The following is a 24,413-nucleotide window of genomic DNA, read 5'->3' on the forward strand; positions in this document are numbered from 1 at the left end:
CTTTGAATACTATTCTGCAGTATTCTCCTTCCTCTACTCTCCAGTTTGTTCACATGGCTGATTTTCACACTTGAGAAGGATTCCATGGTATGGCTTGTCATTAGAAATGGGGAGGAAGAAAATCTTAGCAGTAGGATCCCATCTTGGATTTGGATTTGCTTTTGGATTAGAGTTTGAAATGAGAGAGGCTGGATCCAAATCTGTGTGTCAGCAGGTATTCTCCCCTTTTACTCACAGATCCTCCATGCTGAAATGTCATTTTTGTTAATAGGCATCTGAGCAGGTGGTATTGCTGGAAATGGCAATCAGAACAGATAGAGGGACATGCCATCTCCTTAGGGAAATCAGGAGGGTGAGTAGAAAAAAACATGCCCTTCTCATGAGGTGACATGTACCTCACGTATGGAAGTACCCAGATCTTTGAAGGGGGTATCCACAGCAACTGTACCAACACATGTATTTACAGAAAGACAAGGCATACTTCTTACATGGAGTCCCGTTCTTTGAGACGCTGAATGCTTCTGGATCCTCAATGACCATGAAGTACTTAGAAGTTGAGGGCATCTGGCACCACTAGGAAGCATTTAACATCTTACGGAATCAGGCCTAATGCACTTAGGTCCAGATTCTTAAAGGTATTTAGGACCTAACTCCCATTGAAATCAACCTTTGAGGATCTGGCCCTTAGAAACTAATCCTGCATTCCTATGCAGTCCAAATGTGCATGAAGTCAGTTTCAGTTGCGTCTGTGTGGACTGTGTGAATGAGCCAGTACAATGTATGGTATATGTGGATATCTTTCAGAGTAGCAGCCGTGTTAGTCTGTATCCGCAAAAAGAACAGGAGTACTTGTGGCACCTTAGAGACTAACAAATGGGTATCTTGCTGTTTATGTACATAGATATAAATAACTATTTTCCTTCAATTTATCCACAGCATAGTTTGTGGATTTCTCTTAAAACTAATAGGAAATAATAAAAAATAACTGGGGGATATATGTGAAATCACTGGGTGATTACATATGAATCCATCTAAATAAGTCTCATGGACTCATTGGTAGTACACGCTGATGAAACACAGTTACAGAGAACGTCTGCTGTGTCCATTACTTAAGACAGGCCTTTTCTCTCTCATTGCAGCATCCTAACAGAGTATCCCTTTTTTAACCTTGCCTCTGGTGTATAACGTTAGGGATCAGATTATGAATCCTTTTACAATTGTCCATGTATGTTTTCACCTACCTATGTGAGATGAAAAGTAGGTGTAATCTTTGCATGTGAGTGAAATGGATATATGAAACCCTTTCTGTTTGCTGTTATGTGTTGCTGAATCACAGTCACGGAAAGGACTGTATCCAGTGGTGAACTGGAGCCGGTTTGCACCGGTTCTCAAGAACTGGTTGTTAAATTTAGAACCGGCGTAGAACCTGTTGCTAAAGGGGCGGGTGGGTGCAAACTCCGGTCCGTGGGCCACATCCGGCCCACGGGACCGTCCTGCCCGACCCGCCTGAGCTCCCAGCTGGGGTGGCTCCGCTGGCCCCTCTCCTGCTCCCCTCCCCCCCTCGCAGAGCCCCAGCATGCTGCGCTGCCGGCGCCAGCGCTCTGGGCAGCTCTGCAGCTCCTGCCACTTTGAGCGGCATGGTTAGGGGGTGGGGCTGCAAGCTCCACGGCTGCACGGCATCCTTACATAGCAGCATGGTAAGGGGGCCGGGCCAGGGCTGGGAGGAGGGCTTGGATAAGGGGCAGGGAGCGGTTGGAGGGGGCAGAGGTTCTGGGGGGGCGGTCAGGGGACAGGGAAAGGGGGAGGTTGGGTAGGCATGGGAGTTCCGGGGGTCTGTTGGGGTGGTGGTGGATGGGGTCAGGGCAGTCAGGGGACAGGGAGTGGGGCGAGTTGGGTAGGGTCCTGGGGGGCAGTTAGGGTGGGGGGTCTCAGGAGGGGGTGGTCAGGGGACAAGGAGCGGGGGAGGGGGTTGGGGGTTGTGGGTTCTGAGGGGGGTTGCGGGTTCTGAGGGTAGGCAGTCGGGGGCAGGATGTGGGTGGGGATCGAATGGTGGCGGGGAGACAGGTGCCTGCGGCTTGTACTCACCGTGCAGTTCCCTACCGGGTCTTCGGCGGCGGGAGGTCTTCACTCGCTCTGGGTGAAGGACCTGCCGTCGAAAACCCAGAGCGAGTGAAGACCCCCCCAACCCCTGCCGCTGCCGAAGTGCCGCCGAGGACCCAGTAGGAAACTGGTTCTTAGGATTTTGGGAGCTCATCACTGGCTGTATCCTCAGCATTCGAGCCAGCAGGGTTTACCTATTTTAAGTCAGGATTTACTATACCTCTCTTCACTAGTTCTGATACACTCTTGGGAATCTAGCTCTTCAGAGAACAGCTAATAAAAATAGATGATACTGGTTTGTATGAGATCCTCCTGAATCATTTCTCCATTTCCTTAGGTATGGGACTTTTGGGTTCCTAAATGGAAATCTGCTGATGCTAAATACCATGATTTAAAAACACAGAGAATCTGCAATTAGATATTTTTGTTTTGTTCTTCTCTTGTAGATGCTGGTGGTGCTCCAGTAGTGAGTCCTGATGGATTACCCTTGTTTGGACATGGGCGATTTAGTAAGCCTCTAGCAAGTGCACAAGATAAACCAGTAGTAAGCCTTGGAGGGAAACCACTGATTGGTCTTGAAATGATTAAAAAGACAACAACTTCTTCAACAACTACAACCACAATTCCCACAACAACCACAACTGCAACTACAACCACAACTACCGTCACAACCACCACTCCTGAACCAACAACTACTGAGCTTCCAACAGAGAAACCACTACCTACATGTCCCCCAGGCACTGATGCTCAGTATGATGAGGAGGGCAAGTTGGTAATAGGGCTTGATGGCCTGCCTGAATGCAATGCAGAAGGTAAGAATAATATAAGCACAAATAGTAGGTATGATGTTTCCTGGGGTAGCCAAGATTGTGAGACATGAGTCATCTCCCCAACTCCTCCAGCCATGGGCAACACAAGCACTTCCTTCAAGGCATCACAGACACCGCTGTCTCTCTACAGCTTAGCAACAAGCACACTCCAACTCTTGAGCCCTCCAAGAGTCTCCCTGGAGTGTCCAGCCCCTGGTCTGCTGGACACTCAGCGTGTTCACAGATTTGCTGCTTCCAAAGCTTACCAGTTGAGGGCACCTTACCAGTTCCACCCCAGATCATCAGTCAGCTTAACACACAGCACTGAGATGTTTATAGTGAAATCAAATATATATTTATTTGGCATAGGACAGAGATTTAAGTTGTAGCAAGCAGAATTACTGGAAACAAATGTTTGCATGTTATGATTTTATTTTATATGTATTTTACAGTCTAGCTGTAATTAACAAGATACTCTCCTGTTTTGTAGAGTATTGCTCACCCAAAATCCGTTCAGTGTTTTACAGCCAGGCTTAGCTTTGACCCTCCTTTCATGAGAGACACATGCTGTTAGATTGCTTCCTATGCAAAGGATTTTGTTTCCTTGCACCCCAAGATATGCCAGAACAATTCTTTATTTGTTGTTCATAACCATAATCCCCCCTGCCCCTGCTGTTTGTTTCATCTTGTAAATTTCCTCTCTTGTAGATTTTGCCATCTATTATTTAGCCCCTGGCTAAGTATGCAGATAGGCAGGGCCGGCTCTAGGCACCAGCAAAACAAGCTGGTGCTTGGGGCGGCACAATTTTAGGGGCGGCATTCTGGTGCGGGCCATGCCGCCCCTAAAAATGTGCCCTGGCCGCCCTAGCTCACCTCCGCTGCTGCTGCTGCTCGCGCGCCGCTGCTCCTCCTCCCTTCCAGGCTCTCAAACCCGGGGGAGAGGGGGAGATCCTGAGCGGCCGCGGCGCGCGAAACAGCTGATTCGCACGCCGCTGCTCCCCCTCCCTCCCGGGTTTGAGAGCCTGGGAGGGAGGGGGAGACCCCGAGTGGCCGCCATGCACGTGCTGCTTCTCCCTCTCCCTCCCTCCCTCCTAGGCTTGAGAGCCTGGCGGGAGGAGGCAGGGCTGGGGATTTGGGGAAGGGGCGGAGTTGAGGCGGGGCCGGGAGTGGGGTAAGAAAAAAACGGGGGGGGGGGGGGGGGGGGGCGGCCAAAATTGTTTTCGCTTGGGGCGGCAAAAATCCTAGAGCCGGCCCTGCAAATAGGCCTACATTGTGAAGCATACAATACACAGAACACATATGACCAGACAGGGAGATAGGTGTCCGCCACCTCCTGCCTGAAAGGAACATTTCTGAGATATGTCACCTCCTGGTGACCTGCCTTAACACCTTAAGAACATAATTTTTGGTATAGACACATAACTCCTTAAATATTGTCCATACATACATTTTCCAATGACTGTAATGACCAGTGGGCTACTGGCTCTTGGTAGAGATATCACACGCCATCCTTTGATGAACGGTGATGGATAAATCTGACCCAGGGGATCCCTGTAAAACCCTATGTAACCCTTGTGCCCTCTGCCAGTTGACATCCTTGTTACTCCCTGTCCCTGAGTCACAGTATGTGTGGCTGTACAGCACAGTTACAAAAATATAAAACAAAAACTTTGTTTTTAAAAGTGATCTTCCGAGCTTGCCAGTGGCAACTGATTGTGGAAGAGAAAACTTGAGGTGTTCGCCATCTGACAAAGACAAGAGGAATGTTTCAGTATTTCACTGCTATCTGAAACATTCTTGTAGAGAATCTCCAAGGCTTGTCACATCACAAATCTTGAGACTGTCATAAAAATGAATACCTGTTATCAGCTAGCTACTAGGGCCTGATCCCATTGACTTCCTTGGGCTTTGACTCACTGCCTTGATTTAGTTCCATGTAGCTGCCCCCTTTCCAGATGGCTATGTGGCACTGTATAGGTTTAAGTAACTAAACGGTCACTCTTCTGGCCAACATCTTAGGTCTTTGGCTTCTGAACAAGCAATTGCATCTTTAAAGGCTGAAAGAGTAGTGCTCTGAGCTTTAAAGTACTGTCCTCACCAGAAAAGGGATTGCAGGGCTGTAATTTTATTCTCTCTCAGTCATTTCCATATCACATGTGCTCAGTATACAAGCGAATGGCCAACCCTGCAAGCTCAGGCCCCAATTCAGTAAAGTACCTAAGCTCATGACTAGCCTTAGGCATGTGAGAACTTTGATATTCAATAGAACTCCTTATGTGCTAAAAGTTAGGCACATGTGAAATTTCTCTGTTGAATTGGTTGGGGCCTCAATTTGAGATACGAAAGTCGGTCTGGGTTGTTTCTGCTCCTAGCCTCATCATAAGCAGCTGTTAACTGATATTCTGTGTTTATGGCCTGCTTCATCTTCCACTCAAGTAAATGACAAAAAATGCCATTGACCTCAGTAGAAGTAGCACTGAGTCCTTAGAACTTAGCTGACAATTTTGTTGCTGGTGCATGGAGCAGAATATAAACCATCTGGCTTTTCCGTAGCTGTATTGCCTCTGCATTGTCCTGCCAGTAGGAATAAAAACTTGTTTTTCTCACTAAAGTGGGCAGATGTGCTTGAAAGCCACAATGGGGGCAGAACTATTGAGCAAATAGGTGGCCTTTTTATATTGTCACTGTTCCTACTATAATCTTTAACACTTTAATCCAGATGAACCTATTGTCTAGGTTTCCCTAGACTATTTGCCCAATGACATGCACTATCACTTGAGTTGCAACTGTTCTGTAGATGACCCCTCTTCAGTTGATTATACATAATTTGCATAAATTCCCTCTTTAACATGATTAGCTAGTCTAACTCTTCCATCACATCTCCCAGTGCTATGGTAGAAGGATGCAGATATTTGCGATGAACACTGCACTATGCCAACAGATATTGGGGTTGCTTACCGTTTCCACACTACACATTAATTTTGTATATCTATCAGTTACTTTCATCTGTCCATGAGAAGCAAGTGCTCTATGGAGTCTAGACTATAAAATCTGCAGGCCAGATTCCCACATGTTGCAAATCAGTGTAACTCTATTGACCTCTGTCACTATGTCACATTGCTTTAACAATTGCAGGCTGCTGGGTCCATCTGTAAATAACAGAAATGGATCTTAGCTGCAGAGTGCAAATCCAGACCCAAACTTTTTCTAGCTCTGAGTGGAGTTTGGAGCTTGGCCCATCTCTGATAATTATGCCTAGCTCTTATATAGTGCTTTACAGTCATAGATTTCAAAGTGCTTTACAAAGGAGATCAGTATAAATATCACCATTTTACAGATGGGGAAACCAAGGCACAGAGAGCTGACATGATTTCCTCAAGATCACCCAGCAGGTCAGTGGCAGAACCAGAAATAGAACCCAGGTCTTCTGGGTCCCACTCTAGAGCTCTGTCCACTAGTCAATACTGCCTCTCATAGCTGTTAATTCTTGCTCACTCTTTTGTCATTTTTTTGAATATGAGTGGATTGTAAAAGAGATCGAAACCATCTCACTCGTTATAGCTCTGTTGCCTCAGCAGTGTTCTAACCATAGTAAAATTTTGTTTTTGTCAGTAAAACAGGAAGATATAACTGGAAGACACACAAGGAGCAGATATAGATTGTCAAGCAAGAAAAATAGCATGTCACTCCTAGGAGCTGGGGAAAGATTGGGGGCTGGCTCTAAGCGAATAAAATAGAGGGCCATACAGAACTTCCTTTCCCCACATTAAATATAAAGCAATGACTTTGTTTGTCATTGTATCTCTGTTACAGCAATACAAACTAATGACACTGCCAAATTTAGATCTGAAGTAAGCAAGAACAAATTCACCAAAGTCAATTTTGTTGAGCTTGCGTACGCCGGGTCTAAATTCAACCCACTCATCATTTGAAAGCAGCATCAGAAAACAGCTCCTTATATTTAAAAACTGGGCCTGGATGCACCTACCGAATTGTCCCACAGCCCCCCATTTATAGAAGTCTGTAACTGGATTTAGAAACAGACAATGTAAATGGTATGTGGGGAGCCGCACTATCAGTTTAGAAAGCACAGAAGAGATGGAAAGAAGAGACATGGGCAGCTGACGATGAGCTGAGAGATGGACACAAACGTCTTCTACAAAAACTGCCATGGGCAGAAGATTGGAGATTCCTCAATCAGCTGTACTGGGTGAGTAATCTGTCTGAGAGATTTTATTGCCTTGTATAGGCAGAACTGTTATTGTTTATATTCTTAGTATTCGTTATTTAGAAGGTAATCTTGTGTAACTATTTTTGACTATGTATACATCAGTATGTATATATAGAGAGAGAGACAGAGCCAAAGAAATATTAAATAGAATCTTTGTTAGACAGTAACACAAGTAGGACGTTGCTGTAGGTGCCCTTAAGTCTTGCCACTGACTGCATTTATTTTTATTTACTGCACCTATGTGATTTGCAGCATTCCTTATATTTAGAATGGGGAATTATTGCAGCTATCACTGTCCCAGTTGTTCAGGCTTTAGCATGAGAGAGCTTTGAATTTCAATTGGATTTAGGCACCTAACTCCCTTAGACTGCTTTGAAAATCCCAGCCTTAACTATTAAATGTGTCTTTAAGAGTACCACATGGGTGTGGTTTGGATGGATACCCATGGGAAAAACTGCAGACATATGCACCTTTGACTGCCTCGCTTGCTCTCTGCCTAGCAGCCCATCTCCCTGCCACCCGTTCTAACATCCCAAACTGTTAGCAACTTCTAAAAATCACTGGCTGTTTATTTTAAATCAAGACTGAACAAAAAGAATTCTCCTTCTTTCTCCTTATTACACTGCCTGAGACCCAGGATGGACAGTGTTCAGTCTGGGACCAGTGACAGATTTGAGGTTTGATATCTCACAGTTCATAAGGGTCAGAAACAGGGACCTTTATAACATTGGCAATGTGAGACTTGCAGCTTTCCAGCAGAGAGACTTAGGCTATGTCTACACTGCACAGTTAACCCAGGCTCTTACCTGTGTTTTAGCCTTAACCCCTCTACCATCCATGCAGAAAAGTCTCTGACCTGGGTTTGGAGGTGATTTAAGCCCAGGCTGTCTGGGTATAGGTAAGAGTCCAAGTTCTGCTTTAACTCAGACTGGAACCCACCTACTTTGCAGTGAAGAGGCAGGCAAAATCTCTCAAGTGCTGATAGTCTTCCAGTGCCCTTCCCACAATTCCCCCTTTCCTCCAGGGCAGATCAATTCTGCACAATTTACTAGGAAAGAATCCAGAGGACAGTAACAGGTAGGGCTTTGATGAGAGGATGCTCATACCTGGGCTAGGCTATCCAAGTGCCAGTCATCTAGATGAACGGTGCAGTGTAGACATAGCCTAAGAGGCTTGCCCAAGGTCACACAGAAAGTCCGTGGCAGAGCAAAGAAATGAACGTGCATCTCCCAAGCACCAGGCTAGCATCCTGCCCACTGGGACATCCTTCCTCTCTGTCATAAGATGAAACCATTAAAATTGTGACATTATAATATATGGAAAAGCTATTTGGGATCATTTTAGAGGTTTCTAAACTCTTATTAGTTAGGACTTGTCTGAGGTCTGTGCAATTTGACTCTTGATAATGGAAACATAAGTGAAAGTTTACGATATAGTGTATAATACCAGTAAAACATTCAGAAACTCTCTCAGGCCCCAACCCTGTAAACAGATGCATTAGTGCAGGCCTCTGTGCCTGTAAGGAATCCTATTGATGGGGCCTAAATCATATGTGTGACATACTAAGTACATGACCATCATGTGGTATTTGTTATTGGCACTCATTTGGAATCAGGGCTGCCCAGAGGATTCAGGGGGCCCGGGGCAAAGCAATTTCAGGGGTCCCTTCCATAAAAAAAAGTTGCAATATTATAGAATACTATATTCTTGTAGGGGCCCCTGTGGGGCCCGCGGCCTGGGGCAAATTGCCCCCCCCCCCCCCGGGCAGCCCTGTTTGGGATGACCAGCATAACTCTTTTGTGGCTTTATCACTGGTGAGTAGTGCAGCCAGACCAAATTCATGCTGAGAAAACCACTATACTTCACTCGTAGCATCAAGAATTCCCTCCCTATCTTTCTTTTCTGTTAGCTATTTTTAGAAAAGAAGTTTTGCGTGGCCATTTGTTTCCAGTGGGAGCTCGAGGGCCGGATTAAAACGGCTGGCCGGCCGAATGCAGCCCGCCTGGCCGGCCGAATGCAGCCCGCCAGGCCGTAGTTTGCCCACACTTGCTTCATGCTGTCATCAAAATGCTTTGTTTTCCAGTATTGGTAACTATTTTTGACTGTAATTATTTTTTTACAGCTGTTCTTTACAAGGGACTGAGGCGGAGGCAGATATTATCTCTATTGTTTTTAGTATTATTACTGCTTATTCAGGCCAACTCCCTTTTTGGCACTTTTTTCATTAGTTTTTAGTTCCCTTTTTGTGATCCAGTTTACTTTTGTTAAGATTTTTCCTGGGCTTAAATCACTTTCATTATGGCAGCAGGTGGTTTTGATAGAGACCCAGTTTAAGAAAAATCAAGTGAGAGCCATTGACACTCTTCTTGGTGTGTTTTTCCCCCCTATAGTTCTGAGTTTAATATAGAAATCCTTTATATCTTCCCTGTTACCTTGGTCTCTTTTCCTTATTCTGCACCTCTGGCAATTCAAGATGAGTCTAATTTCTTAGGCAGCCTGGGAGTTTTATAGTGTCTAGCTATGTTTATACAGTCCCCAGTACCAGAGCAGCTGAGCATCTTACAGTCTTTTAATATGCTTATCCTCATATCAACCATGTGAGGTAGGAATTATCCCTGTTGTAAAGATGAGGAACTGAGGCACAGAGAAGCTAAGGAACTTGCCCAAGGTCACACAAGAAGTCTGTGTCACAGTAGTGACTTAAGTCTTCCAAGTGCTAGGTTAGTGCTCTAACCACTGGCCTGTTCTTCCTCTCTAGTATGAATCTCTGATATAGGGACCTCTTTAAAGATAACAGGGCAGCTTTTTTTGATCCATTTTGACCATATCATTGACCATATCTTGAAGACACATAACAATATCTCCGTGAAAATAGCTGAGGGCCAAATTCTAATTCCCTTTATATTAGGCAGTATCTTATTCCACAAGCAGACACATTGACTTCAGTGGGACTGTTCATGGAGTAAGGCTGCCTTGAATCTCACCAAGGCTTTCAAAATCTGGCCCTAAAAATATTTTACAGGATTATTTTTAATAAAGGCATTGGCTGATTTTTTTCTGAAGTTTAAAGAACCTTTTAAATACTAATATTTCTTTCCTTTCCAGTGTCCAGTTTGCCAGAAGCTCTGGCCCACGTTTCGTTCTTTGCAAAAGAGGCATTATATCATCCATAGATCAACCCAAATCTACAGAGAGCCTTATTGCATGTTGCAGAAAAAACAGCTGTTCCTCCTTAAAAGTACAGCATGTCAAGAACGTCTCTGCCAATTCATCAGATTGGAAGTGTGAAAGGACAGGACACTTCCTGGATCCTGCAACATACACATGACATAGGTTGAGAAATATTAATCCCCACTTCAGAGTTATGAGGATTTCTATGGGGAATAAATGTTTGCTTCTCTCTCCATAACATTTCTGTAACCTCAGCTTGGCTGCCTAGTCCAACGTTTGACACATGCAATAAAACAGCCTGCCCTGTCTGGGTGAACATCCTTGAGACGAAAGCTCCTCCAAGGTGCCTATTTAACTGCTACGTTACGTTTGAAGGAGGATAACCAGTTCCTATATAGGGCTACCAATATGCCCCAACTTTAGCTGCTGCTCTGTCCTGAATGTTTCCAAAGGGAGTTTTTGCACTGTCTATCTCCTCTGTCTGGGTCTTTAGTAGAACAATTATTCTTCCAGAGCCTGATATTTTGTCACCATCAGTACTTGGCTTCCCAACAGACTTGCACTGTACGTGCCAAAAATGCTACCACGTTATACTAATTCTTTGGCAAAGTCTGTTAATATTTGGCAGAATACTTGCTTGTCCCAGCACAATTTATTGTTAACATTTCACTAGATTCAGCAACATTTAACAGAAAAGAGTTTGGCAGCCCAAGCATAAATTTCCCAGACGACTCAACCCTGGATGTGCCCAAACTCAGGGAAAAGGTAGTCGTTTTTTGTGTGTGTTGGCTGACTTGTGGTGAATGTGGAAAAATTCTAGTGAAGACAAGGAAGTTTGTAGTTCTCACATGGTAGCAAGTTGAAGTAAACCCTACTGGGGAGCCGAGGGAGCTACAGCCGATGTAGGAGGAGCTAACTAAGGAACTACAGTCAACGTAAACATGAAAACACACAAAACAGAAAGTTGTAGGGGGATTTTTTGTTTTGCAACAACCGCCATTTCTGTGCCACAACTCTGCTGAGGAAATACAGCCCTGTAAACTGGAGAACTTGATGAAACACAAAAGAAAATACAATTTCTCTATATAATCAGACTATTGTCTTGACAAGAGGTAATTAAGCTGGGAAGAATTAAGGAGTGAAATCTGCCCCTTAACACTTTCAAAGCTTCTTGTATATCTGATACTCAATTTATCTGGCAGTATTCAAAAAGGAGTGTATACATTATAACTAGTGATCAATACCAGCTGCCTATGCTGGGAAGATTCACTGGCTTCATCAAAAGATGCACTGGGTCATATTCTAGCTTGGCAGATGTCCAGTAGACATTCACTGCTTTGTATGATCGCCTGTCGGTCAGTTGCACAAGTTTACCATGAGAAAATGTCAGACTTTTGCTCTGTTAAAAGTCTGACAAGAATTAGCCAATTTCCTGTATTTTCAAAATTTGTTCTGGCACTAAAATTACTGCTGTATTATACAAGCTAGTGTTTGAGGTTTTTTTGTTTGTTTGAATGTAATAGCAAGAAATAAAAAATAAAGGTTTATATGTTTGTTGTTCTCTAATAAAAAATAAATGAGATGCTGATATGATTAAGATTTTATTTTTAATTCTTTAATATTGGACATTGAAATTGTTCAAAACACATCTTAATACCTTTAATATAACTAACATTTCCTATCTTATTAAGAGCTACAGTGGGAAGGTTACCTGTCTTTAGAAAGTATCCTGTACAGAACAATGTTAAAGTATGAAATGTGTCAAGTAGTTGAATACAGTAATATAATTTATACTGGTGTGTGCAGCTAGATTACATGAAGGATAGAGTGTGCTCATGTGTATGTACAAGTATGTATGTGCCTCTGAGCATGTGTTTTGTGTACATATATACACAATATCTTTAATATAGCTGCCTATAGTTTAATATATATATATAACCAGCCTTGCATAATTGTACTTGGAATGAGGTCTTTTGGTTTTGGGAAAGGCAAATAATTTTCTTTTTTCATTGTCACCAAGCATCATGGTCAAAGAGATTTTGTGCCTGAGCTGTTAAAATGTTATGGAAAACGTAGCTGAGATCAGTAACCATATATGGTAATCATTGGGGCCATTATAATTGGTGGCCCTGCCTATTAGAATCCAGATAGCTTGGGATTGGGTCCTACAACCTATAGAGCAGAAGTTAGAGAAAAAGACTTCAAAAGGTTGATGCAAGCCTCCCAGAATTCAGATACGTATCTAAACCTTCTGAGGTCTTATTCATGTACTGCCCTACATCCCAACCGCATCTTCCTCCTGAAGCCCCGCTCTTCATTTATGATGGCCTCTAATGTGGCCCTACCTTTAATGGAATCCATCAGGATGCTCCTATTTTCTCAGGACTGTTGTGGATGGCTAGTCTAGGCCTTGTGTGCTCTGTGGCTTGCCTGAGCCACAGGCACTGCAAAATGCATTTCTCTGACTGCAAGGAAAGCCCCAAACTCACAAGATAGCAATTGATCCAGGAGAGAATCCATGACCCACAGAGGTGCCGAAGTGACTTATAGGGGAGGAAGGAAGTCTGTTGCACAGAGGGGTAAACATCCCAATTGTCTTGCATCTAAAATATTTTGAGCAGAAGTTCCCTGTCGTTCTTATTTTATCTGAGCTGCTTTACCCATTCTTGTTTATAAATGTCATGGGTTCTTGCCATGAAACCACAGAAAGGGTCAAATCCTGCTCTGGATGCTTTGCTCCAAGAATCCTGTGGGCCCCCCAGGGCAGAATTCCTGGAGGATGCACTACTGGGTATTTTGTACAGCAGCTCTGCAAGAAGCAGCCTCCTGGCTACCTTGTGCTGCCACCCATTCATCTACTGTAGATATTCATAGTGCACCTATTATCATGGGATCTGGCCAGGGATCAAGGGCCAGGAACCATTGCTGCTGTTGTCTCATTATTATACAGATTGAATAGCTTTCAGCTTTTATTTTAAAATGTGTTCAGAGAGTAATTGGAGGAGGCAAATATCATATAATCATTGTGCTATCTTTTCTTCCTCCTTCAATAGATACATTCTCAGGGCTGGATATGGATGTGACAGCAACTCCAGAGGCATATGTGATCTATGACGAAGGTACTGGTTGATTAGCCAAGTCCTTTGCAAGTGCTGTGTGGTCTTTCCCCCCCTCTCCCTTCAACATTGCACTGTAACAAATAAATCTGTATCATGTTGGGTGGGAACTTAGGCAGGCTATCACCAGGATCATGAGCTGGAGCCATGCCCCTTGGCTTCAAAGCAGCCCTGTGGTGGCTGTGAAGAAGAGAGGCTTCCAAGGGGATTTAAAGTGGAAGTAACTCTCAGCCAGAGCAGTGCAAAGGAAACTTAGGCCCAGTATTCTCAAATCATTGAAGCATTTTCAGCAAATGCGACAACGAGTGTGTCTGCACGGCAGTGAAAGGTGTGATTGCAGCCCATGCAGACATATGCAAGCTAACTTTTATCTAGCTAGCTCAAATAACAATAGGAGTGGAGCTGCAGCAGGATGCCTAGTAGCACAGGCTGGGAACATGGGTAGCCTCTGCTGCCTTGGCTTCACTGTTGTTATTCGAGCTGCAGTCACACCTCTGATTGCAATGTAGACATACGGAATGTTTGAACAAAGGTGATCTCCAAAATAGAGTGTCACAAGTGGTCCGGTTGAGAACTGATTGTCTGTTACCCCATTAATGTGCTTGGATGGATTATATCAGTGGTTCTCAAATTTTTGTGCTGGTGATCCCTTTCACACAGCAAGCCTCTGAGTATGACCCCCCTTATAAATTAAAAACACTTTTTTATATTTAACGCTATTATAAATGCTGGAGGCAAAGCGGGGTTTGGGGTGGAGGTGACAGCTCGCCACCCCCCCCCCCAAGTAATAACCTCGTGACCCCCTGAGGGGTCCCGACCCCCAGTTTGAGAACCCCTGAATTACATTAATGTACATCAGTGGGGGATCAGGAGTAGAGGATCTCCATGCCATCCTGCCCCTTTGCCCCTGCCCTACCCTACACCCAACTTCCCCTTACATCAGTGATGGAGCTGGCTTAGTGGGTAGCAATGCTGCCTCCTCCAGCATCCTACCAGTGGAGATTCCCCTTTGACTTTGTGCCACATAATAATGCATGTAAGCAGCATAATGTCAATTTAACAGACTGAAGAAAGTGGCCCAGAAAGAGCTTGAATTGCTGTTATTTTAGAATCTGCCTGCTTATCACTCAACTCATGACCAAAAAAGGCATTTTTCAAAGTGACACTTACAAAGGCAGGATTGAAGCAGTGTCCTTTAGCTTTTCTGTTACAGAATCTAGCCCTAAGCAAAAATCAGCAAAGTTGCGGAATTAATCTAAAATAGAAAATAAAGCTGCCCTGCATGCACTAGGAAGTTGCAGTACTGCTACAGATTTTCCGGCTCTCTACAGTATTGCAAATATGTCCTGCATTCGTCCTTTTTATACTTATTCCTATTTAGAATATACGTGTGCACACAGTGAATGAGAGCAAATACACCTTGAAACCTGTCTCTGTCTCCATCCCACAAGGAATTCAGACTAAGATGCATAAAAAGAGAAAAAAATGAGGCAGAGAGAGAGAGGGATTTTTATAGAGCTATCCCAGTGCATTGTTCAGGCCTTTTGATTTAATAAATCTAAAACTTCAGCTGAAGAGGAAATATCCACGGCCAATATTTAAATGATCAGTATTCTCAAGGGACATCCTATTCTAGATAGCTAGAAATGCCTTTGTCTTCTGCTGCTCTGCCCCTTATAATTCTCATATTTTTGCTTACCCTCTCCATGCATTAACCCATCTAAGTACAGACTTTAGTTAAACCCAAAGCTTTTTAGTAGTAACTTTGAGGCAGTATTTATAGCTGTATGCTAATAAAATTGTACTTGGTGAATGCAACCCAGGGATTTTAAACCATACCAGAAAAACATTTGAGAGACTCAGGGAAAGGAGAGTGAAACATTTGAGAGCAATACTTCCTAGGAACTGAGCACAAATGTCTTTGGTGAATGTTTGTTCTCATAGGTTGACCAAGACATGTAGGATAAAATCCCCCCTGGGGCAGAAAGGCCAGCATGAGGCCTGGCCAGCATGAGGCCTAGCCACCACCTCAATTCCATGTAATTAGGGGTTAAGTGGGACTTCCAGGGTAAACAGGCCTTTTTCTGGCCCTCTGCACAAGGGTGACTTTCACCCACCGAGCACAGAGAAACTATACCATGAGAAACTGATAGATTCATCTGGTCAGATCTTCCACTGTGTCAGGGCTGTTTCATTTCATTCCGGTGGTGCAAGCGACACTAAAGCTCCCGTCCCAGCCGCAGAAGGATCCCCCCTGTGTAGGGAGGCTCCTCAAGCAGTGGAGAGCTCCTGTAGTGATTTTCATGCCGCCTCCTTCCTGCAGTTGGCATAGTGGGGAATGGCTGGGGGAAATGGCACAGGGCCAGATTCTGTTGCTGTCAGTGTCCCCTGGCAGTCATTGGCAGTCAGTCTAAGCCTTTGGGTAGCTCTAACTTTCACCAGGTTACCAGACCAGTGGGAAGCCGTTCCAGGACTGTAAAATGGATGGTGCAAAGGTAGCTTACAGCCTCCCCTCCTTCTCCCTCTCCCCCCGCCCTCTGCAGCTGAAGATCTGGCCTCAGTTTCTGAGCTGGCTTACCCTCAGGTTTGCAGGGAATGAGCGTCAGCTCAGAATCTTGCCATACAAATGTGTTCGTTTATCATGGTAAATTTTACCTGATGAGTTTGCATGAGGGGCAAGTCAGCAATGAATTCAACTGGTGATCTTCTGGGTTTCCTTATTCCCTGCTCTTCACCCCTAGAAGACAGCAGGATAGGGTGACCAGATGTCCCTATTTTATAGGGACAGTCCCAATATTTGGGGCATTTTCTTCTATAGGTGCCTATTACCCCCCCACCCCCGTCCCGATTTTTCACACTTGCTGTCTGGTCACCCTACAGCAGGATGACTATAGACCTCATGACTTTTAGAGCAAAAGGAAAAAAAATCCACTTCCTTGACCTAGACTTCCCATAATAACACCACCAAAAAAGTACAAAAATAACCAATTCCAGTGGCTGCTCACTGGAGGGGATGGAGACAGAGAGAGATTAATGTATATGATTTATAATTTGGGGGCATTCTGATAGCATGGCAAAGACCATTATATAAGAACTATGATGAATATACTAGATCAAACCTTTCTGAAAAGCAAGCACAGTTCTCCTGTGAATAAGACCCTTGATGCCAAATAAGTGCAGTGAGTCAGCCGTCTCTTTGAATTTCTGTCAGTTTGGATTTCAAATTAAAGTTTTTTGTTTTCCTATTTGATTTTTTATTTTCTGATGTCCTCTTACTCCTCTCTTGCAAAAGTATTATTTTCCCCATGAACTGGTGCATATGTTTATTGTAACTGACATGTATGTGTATCTCCTGTTACATGTTTCACTCTGTTTAATATCATTAGGTGTTCCATTAAAGTCAATGGCAGTTTTGCTGTTAACTTTAATGGGAGCGGATTGAGTTCTGTGGACGACTTGTATGTATTATCAATATACGCATATTTTTTAAAATGCATGTTAATTGCTTGAGAGAACAGACTCGCTTCTTCCCTCTTAGTTCCTTTTAAATCAAACTTAAATCCCTTCTTCCACTATTATTTTTATAGTTAGTAAAGTGAATTGAAGAAAATGGAAGCTTTCCTCATCCTTATTTTGGTGCAAAGACTGTCTTTGTTTTGTTTAGTTTGCTGTAAGCCCTGGGAAGAAGAGCAAAGCAAGCTCTCCTCTGACTTAAAAATCAATAAGGAGTGTGTGAATACTGTGATGTGACGTCTGCTGGTGAATGTTGCTTTAGTTTTCTCATCATAGTTTGTAATGAGGGAAACTACAAGTTCCCTTTCAAGTTTAAGCCAGTTTAACATGGAACAAGCTAATGTTGTCAACTCTTCTTTATGTCTTCTGAAGACTATGAGTTTTTTGAGAGCACTTTGCCTCCAACCACTACCATGATCACTACTACTACTGCTGCTACTACTACTACAGAAGCAGTGCCTGAGACAGACTATCCAGAGATCAGTGTTGCCGGCTCCGATCCTTTGTCAGAATTTGACTTAGCTGGGAAGAAACGATTTACTGGTGAGCTCAGTACTTGTTATATTTTTGCTAAATAATAAGATAAATAGTTTATGTTCTAGCTGCATCGTCCCATCTGGTGAGAAGACTGCACAAATCTGACTAACAAGTCACAACTCTTCTTGATACTGTACAGTGCTTTGAGAGATTATCACAAGATAAAGACAAGTAGCAGTACTTGGAGGTGTATCTTGATCTCAGACACAAATTAAGCCAGTTTAATTAAACCAGAGCAAACCCCTTGTAGACACTCTTTATTTCAGTTGAAGAGGGCTGTACTTCAGTATAGCTTAAATCTGTTTCCAACTGATTTAACCAAAATAAGGCCAGGTCTACATTACAAAGTTAAGTCAACCCAGCTATGTCGCTCAGGGGTGTGAAAAATCCTCACCCCTGAGTGACATAGTTAAGTTAACCTAAGCCCTGGGATAGACAGTGCTAGGTTGTGGGAAGAATTCTTCTTTTGATCTAGCTACCACCTCTCGAGGAGGAGGATTAACAACAGTGAGGGGGAGAACCCCTCCTGTCACTGTAGTGATTGTCTACACTGCAGCAATGCAGCTGTGCTGCTGCAATGGTTTAAGTGTAGAAATACCCTAAGAGTGTCTACTCTGGGATTTGCTCCACTTAAGCTAAATCAGTTTAAATTCAAAGCTTTAGTAAAACTCGTGCAGCTCTCCTTGTAGACAAGCCCTCCGATGAGAAACCAGGGCACCGTTCTCTTCTTTTTACACCAGTGGAACCCCATTGAGATCAGTGGCCTTGTACACTGATGTATCTCAGAGGAGAATTTGTCTTGCCGGGATATTTCATTCGGAATGTCTAGTATGGGAGAATAAGTGGAACAAAGTCTTAAATTGAAACCCTTTTGATAACTAAGAGTGCTAATATGTTTTACGTGTTCATAAACATCTTGCTTTATTTTGTAATTGTAGAAAGAAACAATAAGAGATGGAGCTGAGCCAAAAAGTTTGGATCTGCATGCACAGGCCAGATCCTCAGCTGGTGTAAATCAGCAGAGCTTCAATGACTTCACTGTAACTATTGTTATTTATACCAGCTGAGGATACAGTTCTGAGACCTCATCGAAGTCTTGGGGGTACACTGCCAGGGCATTTCAAGGGCCAGAGAGCACTGCATTCCAGCAATCCTCCTTTGATATGGTAGCTCCTATGGGACTGATAAAGGTCGGCAGAATTTGCACTGAGGGTCAGTTCAGCTGCAGGACTGGGAAAGCAGGAAATGTGGCTTAGAGCCACCTTTACTTCATGCCATCCTCCCAACATGCCCACCAGCTGTGTGGAGTTCTGCTCTGGAGCAGCTGAGGATTGAGCTCTTGTTTACCATGGTTTGGGGGGTAAAATACTTTTCACATAAACCAAAACTTTTTCAAATGAGTCTTCAACTCCTCCCTGTCAAAACCTGACAGTATGTTCCCGTTCTTTCAGCGATCATGCGTCTTAGTCTGTTTAGATTAGAAAGCCTTGTGATGGCTAAAATGAAGTAGATTACAAGCTCTGGGCAGACTCCCTGTGAGGCGGGAAATCCAATAAGATAAACTAAGAACATTTTTTATGAACACTTCAGGACACTAGGGGGGAAAATATTATTCTCCCAGGGAACTGTATTATTGTAACTAAATAAACATTTCCAAAGGCGAGCATTAGAACTCAAACTGTTTCTTTAAATGTTAAAATGACTGTGGACATTGTGCCTCTGGCTCCGTGCCCCCTATAGCCTTCAGGTGTGACACCGCAGGTGAGCCCTTCCTTAGTTTCCCTTGATCTGGATATAGATAAGTCCAAAACACACCTTCTGTGCATGAAAGAACACCCGCTTCAGAGAATTTCCTTTATTAACAACAAAGATTAGCATAAGCATAAGCAAGACCTCATTCAGGTGCCCCCCAGGAAATCTGCAGTTTCACCGTGAGTTCAACTAACTTCTTGCTCCTTAGCCACGGGGCATTCTAGACCAAGCCCATCCTCTGGTGCCAGGGCTTCTAAGTTGTGGCTGCTCCCTTCCCTTGGAGAGCAGTCTCTGATTCCTTTTTTCAGGATGGCTCTGTTCTCTTCACCTCGAGAACAGTCTCTGGTTCCTTCTCTCAGCTTACTCTGGTAGCCTTCACCCAAGGAACTATCTCTGTCTCTCTGGAGTCCTTCTAGTTCCTTCTCCTAGGCTACACTTGTTCCTTCCCTGAGAAGGCTGACCCTCCCTTCAGAGCTACCTTCCTCCTGGGAGTCCTCTCCCTTGTTCTCTGAACTCAGGCAGCCCTGTGGTAAGGTTGCAGGTGCTCTTCTACTAATTGACCATTAAATAGCCACCTGGGGGCAACCGGTTAATCGCGCGTGTGTCTTCAGAAGGCTGTCATGGGCAGGTTAGGCCCCGATTCCCCTTAATGGTTCAATTGCCCCATGACAGTGACCTTTAATGCAATAAAATTACCATTTAGACATTTTGTGAATTAAGTACAGTTCTTGTCACGATAAAGCATAAGTGTAAAAGTTACCTGTTACTAAACCAATACCTGTACATTTCCATAGTCCAAGAAAGTTGGGAATTAGGGGTTGATTTTAATATTAGCAATCAGTTCTCAGTATTAAATAACCATAGTGGGAGAGAACATTGGTTTCACTGCTAAATATCAGTAATTTGTTTCCATGATCTTTAGCACCTCTCCCTAATGAACCTCACCACATAGAGACAAGTAACTGCTTACACTAGTATGAAGGTGTCCAGTTTCCAAAGCAAGGGCTCTGCCATGAGCTAAAAGGACCAAAACTCTGTTACTTAAACTACATTCATTAGATAGGGTGACCAGACATCCCATTTTGGTTGGGACGATCCCCTTTTTAAGCCCTGTCCTGGACATCCCAACTTTTTTGGCAAAACTGGGCATTTGTTCCATTTACTTTTACCAGCTGATCATCAGTTGGCAAGAGCAATGGGACAAATAGCCCAGTTTTCACACTGTGGGGTGCGGAGGAACATTTGGGGGGGAGGAGCTGTGCCTGGTCACACCAGGCAGATTGGGCCAGTCCTGTGCTGTGTCCCATTTTTGCTTTAGGGAAATATGGTCACCCTATCACTAGAAGAACAATAATCTGTATTTTACTTTCTGTATTCCTTAGGCAAAACTTCAGTGGGGTTCTCAGGACAAGAATCTGGTTGCGGGTATGTAGGAGAAGGAAGAGGATAAAGAGAGGGCATCCATGCAGGAGACAACTAGAATGGGGCAGGCTGCAACGCCAGGGCCAGCTTCTCAGCTGGTGTAAATTGGTGTAGTCCCATTGAAGTCAATGGGGCTATGCTGATTTATACCAGTTGAGGATCTGCCCCTCAAAATGCAAGGGGGAGGTAGGGGCAGCTTTAGCAGGGGTTCCAGGGTTCAGTTGCGCTGACAGAAATCATGAAACTGAGGGTGCAAAGACACGCTCCTGGGGGAGAAGCTACATTCACTCCTTTGCACAAGAAACTGTCTGTGGCTCCCTAGCCTGGGTCCGGCATCATAGCGATGCTGCTCCCGGCCACATCACTGCACGATGTTGTCAGAGTTGCACACTGCTACGGAAGCCCGAAAGGCAAAATCTGCCAGAGGGAGCACTGAGGGGGTAATACCCCTGTGTGTCCCTGTCTCTAGGCAGCAAGGAGATGGGTGCATGGCACTGGACACATGGTGGGGCCTTGCCTTGCTCTGAGCAGTCAGATCCAGATGCTGAGCCACTGCCCCCCAGGTGGGGTCTCTCTTGCTGCTATGAGTGCACACATTGAATCAGAAGGCTACATCTGCCACCGGGGGAAAGGGACTATCTAGGGCAGCCAGAGGAGCTCCAAACCCAAAGTGGGCAAGTTGTGACATGGGAAGGACCGTGCCTCTACACTGTGGGCCCTTCTACCACACATCTACGCGCACACACACAAAACTTTGGCCCCCAAAGACAGGTCCTAAGCCTTAATTTTAGAGCAACAACATTGAGTTAATCAAGAGCCGCCCTCCTGATCCTTTATAACATAGACTGAAATGCACCAGACATGGTTATTCCCCATCTATTGAAATCCTTAGAGTAACGTAATTCCCACTGAATATTTGTCATGCTTACAGTTTCCATGGTGCTCTATTTATATGAAGAGTAGTAGCACTCCAAGAAGTTTCCAGACAGTTTACAGATTTGAAAGCGTCAGTGAAATGGTAGGAAAATATACAAGATGTACAAGCTGGAAGGTCAGGAAATGAATGTCTAATTTATTTTATTTTTAAAAAAATATAGCCATTTCTGCGAGTGCCCCCTGTTTTGGTCGGCTATGAGGAGTATAAAAAGAAAATTAACCTTGTGTTTTTTCTACAGGAAATTGTCCTTAGTTGTAGTAATCTGCCTGTCTGTACAGACTTAAATAAATGCTGCTTATCACTGTCTCTTCCAGCTCCTTATGTGAGTTATCTCAATAAAGATCCTGCAGCCCCCTGCTCCTTGACAGAGGCATTGGAGCACTTCCAAGTGGAAAGCCTGCATGAAATCATACCCTATAATCTAAAAGAGGGAGAGCTGCGTCCCCGGACAGTCCCTTACAATATCACAGTGGTGGCAGTGGAAGGCTGTCACTCCTTTGTCATTGTGGACTGGGCCAAACCCCGACAAGGAGACCTGATAACAGGTATGGTAACAGAACTTTCCAGCCCTGGCTGTCACCCGGGGGATTTTATTGTCTTGGTTGGGGTTCAGGAAATCTATGCAGAAGCCAAATGGGAAGGTTTTTACCTTAATCTGAGCTAATTATTATCGATAACTTTTCAACAATGTTAACTCTCCGTTACCATACTGCTCCCTCGGAAGGAGGTATTAATTGTCTTCTAGTCAGTGAGAAAGAGCTTCTATGTCATCTGTCAACACTGTACTGATGCCACTGATAAGCATATATTAGTCCTGGTCTTTTAAAGGACTTCACCTTGCCTCTGTTTTTGTACCTGCGGTTTTGAAGTGCAAATATTTGTGGGTTTATTTTGTAGCAGGTAGCCTCTAACACTCAGATTGGCAGAAGCACTCAAGGAGTTAGAAAGTTTCAGACCAATAAAATTTCCCTCCCCCACAATATGGGAAGCCACATTTCAAAATCAGTCTCTTTATTTTCTAGCACCGCTCTCTTCTAAATCTCTGAAATCAATAGTCACTCTCTCAAGAAGATTAAATGGGTGGTGGGGGCAGAGGGGGGGAAGGGAGGATGGAAAGTTATGGAAAATACAGAACAGTTTTTCATGTGGTTTGCAGATACTGCATGCCACAATAGCAATATTAATGATCCAGGCCAGAATAAAACTGTTTCTGTATACAAAGAAATATTGTGGAGCTTAGTAGCTGAGTGAAAAGAGAAATTTAAGCTTTTTCTATAAATAAAAACAGTTAAACTGAAATGGAGCTGGTTAACTCCTGTGGAACACATAACCCAAACTATGTTGACTTTATTATAGTTAAAGTTTGTTCAAATGCCAATCTGACATACTGCGGTTGGCGGTTAAACAAATACATTAAACTGGATCTTTTCCACTGTCTTTAGAGCACATTATAGCAAAAAAAAAATGTAAATTGAAATACAAATCTCAAACCTTGCTAAAAAAATCAGTGAGATATGTAAATAACAAAAGTATTTGAGATGTTGCAAAACCCAACTTGGCAGCAGGTCAGATGATTTGGAGTCAGAAACTGACTGTGCTGTTGTATTGGTTTTCACATTGTTGCTGTTGTTGCTGAATCTTGACCAACTCTTTTGCTGGCAGCCCCTCTGCAGAGGGGCCAAGAAGTGAATGGTCACGAAAACTATGCTAGCCTTAAATCACTGATACGCAGTAGTGGGGGAAGGCAGGGAAACTTCCACTGCCAGTGCTGTGCCTGGTCAGTGGATAAATAAAGGATTTCATTTTTCAGTGTTATCTGAACACTGTTCACTTAAAAAATCACCCACAATGTCACTAATTATGTTAATTTCAGAGCAATATGTCACATAAGTAATGTTTGACCATGTCCGATACATCTTTTTGCCTTCCCCGTGTTTCATGAAACACTTGCATCTTGTCACCTTTTTTCTGAGATGACCTGCTGTCTTCCTTTTCACTCTTCTCACAGCCATGCTTCGTATTGTTCATTTCTGTAATATAGCTTGTCGTAATGTCTTGGTCTGGCACTCTGAGATTGTTAAAGGCACACTTCAAAGGACTTTTCAATAATCAAGCTTATGCTCCCTTTCCCCTCTTTCTGATGAATAAAGAGGGCTTGAACAATTTTTCTGGCTTTTGCCCATGAATTTTTGCTGCATATTTTTTAACCAACCTCTTTCATTTGGGATAGAATGAAAAACACATTTTTCTTTATGCCTAAGGAAATTTAGGCAGGGGAGAGAAATTCTAGATGTTCAAAATCTTTGTTCATGGCCCCAAAGTTACTACTCATATTTTTAAATTTGTTACCAAATTAACAAGTCCACATAGGCTCTCGCTTTCCCTTTTATTTCTCCTTCAGCTGGGAATTGACTGAGCTAGTTTAGTAGAGGATTGATTTTTCCCCCTCTCATCCCAGCTTGATCAAAATTTCAAGAGAACCCACAGGTGTGCTGGCTTGAAGCCAGAGAGAAAACTATTATGTAATACTGATGCAGAACAGAATGTAAACAGTGTTCAAGGTTGATTAATGTAGTTTGAGTCAATGGAAAGAGAAAGTGGATCTGTGTCACTTTTAAACTGAAAATGTCACTGTCAGAAATGGATATGCTGAGTGCTTCTCAGACACTTTGTATGTGTTGGTAGCCTGGAACTTGAGTGAGAGGTTGACTGGTACAGTACCTATGAATTGCAGATCGACTTTAAGGGATGTTGCTTCTCAATATGTGTACAGCATGATATCTACGTATAGTATACTCTCATTTATCTGAAACCCTTCCTTGCCG

At 43.6% G+C, this 24,413-nt stretch overlaps 1 protein-coding gene across 1 annotated transcript in view; it reads left to right on the top strand.

Annotated features, from left to right (window-relative positions):
• FNDC1 (fibronectin type III domain containing 1) overlaps positions 1-24,413 on the top strand; it is a 133,087-nt gene that overhangs the window by 75,525 nt on the left and 33,149 nt on the right. The window contains exons 11-14 of the mRNA XM_065590375.1: positions 2,547-2,912; positions 13,365-13,430; positions 17,313-17,483; positions 21,903-22,133. Coding sequence (XP_065446447.1) covers positions 2,547-2,912; positions 13,365-13,430; positions 17,313-17,483; positions 21,903-22,133 — 834 coding nt within the window. The remainder of the gene's footprint in view (positions 1-2,546; positions 2,913-13,364; positions 13,431-17,312; positions 17,484-21,902; positions 22,134-24,413) is intronic.

The sequence above is a fragment of the Chrysemys picta genome, chromosome 3, assembly GCF_011386835.1.
Source record: "Chrysemys picta bellii isolate R12L10 chromosome 3, ASM1138683v2, whole genome shotgun sequence".
Taxonomy (NCBI): Eukaryota; Metazoa; Chordata; order Testudines; family Emydidae; genus Chrysemys; species Chrysemys picta.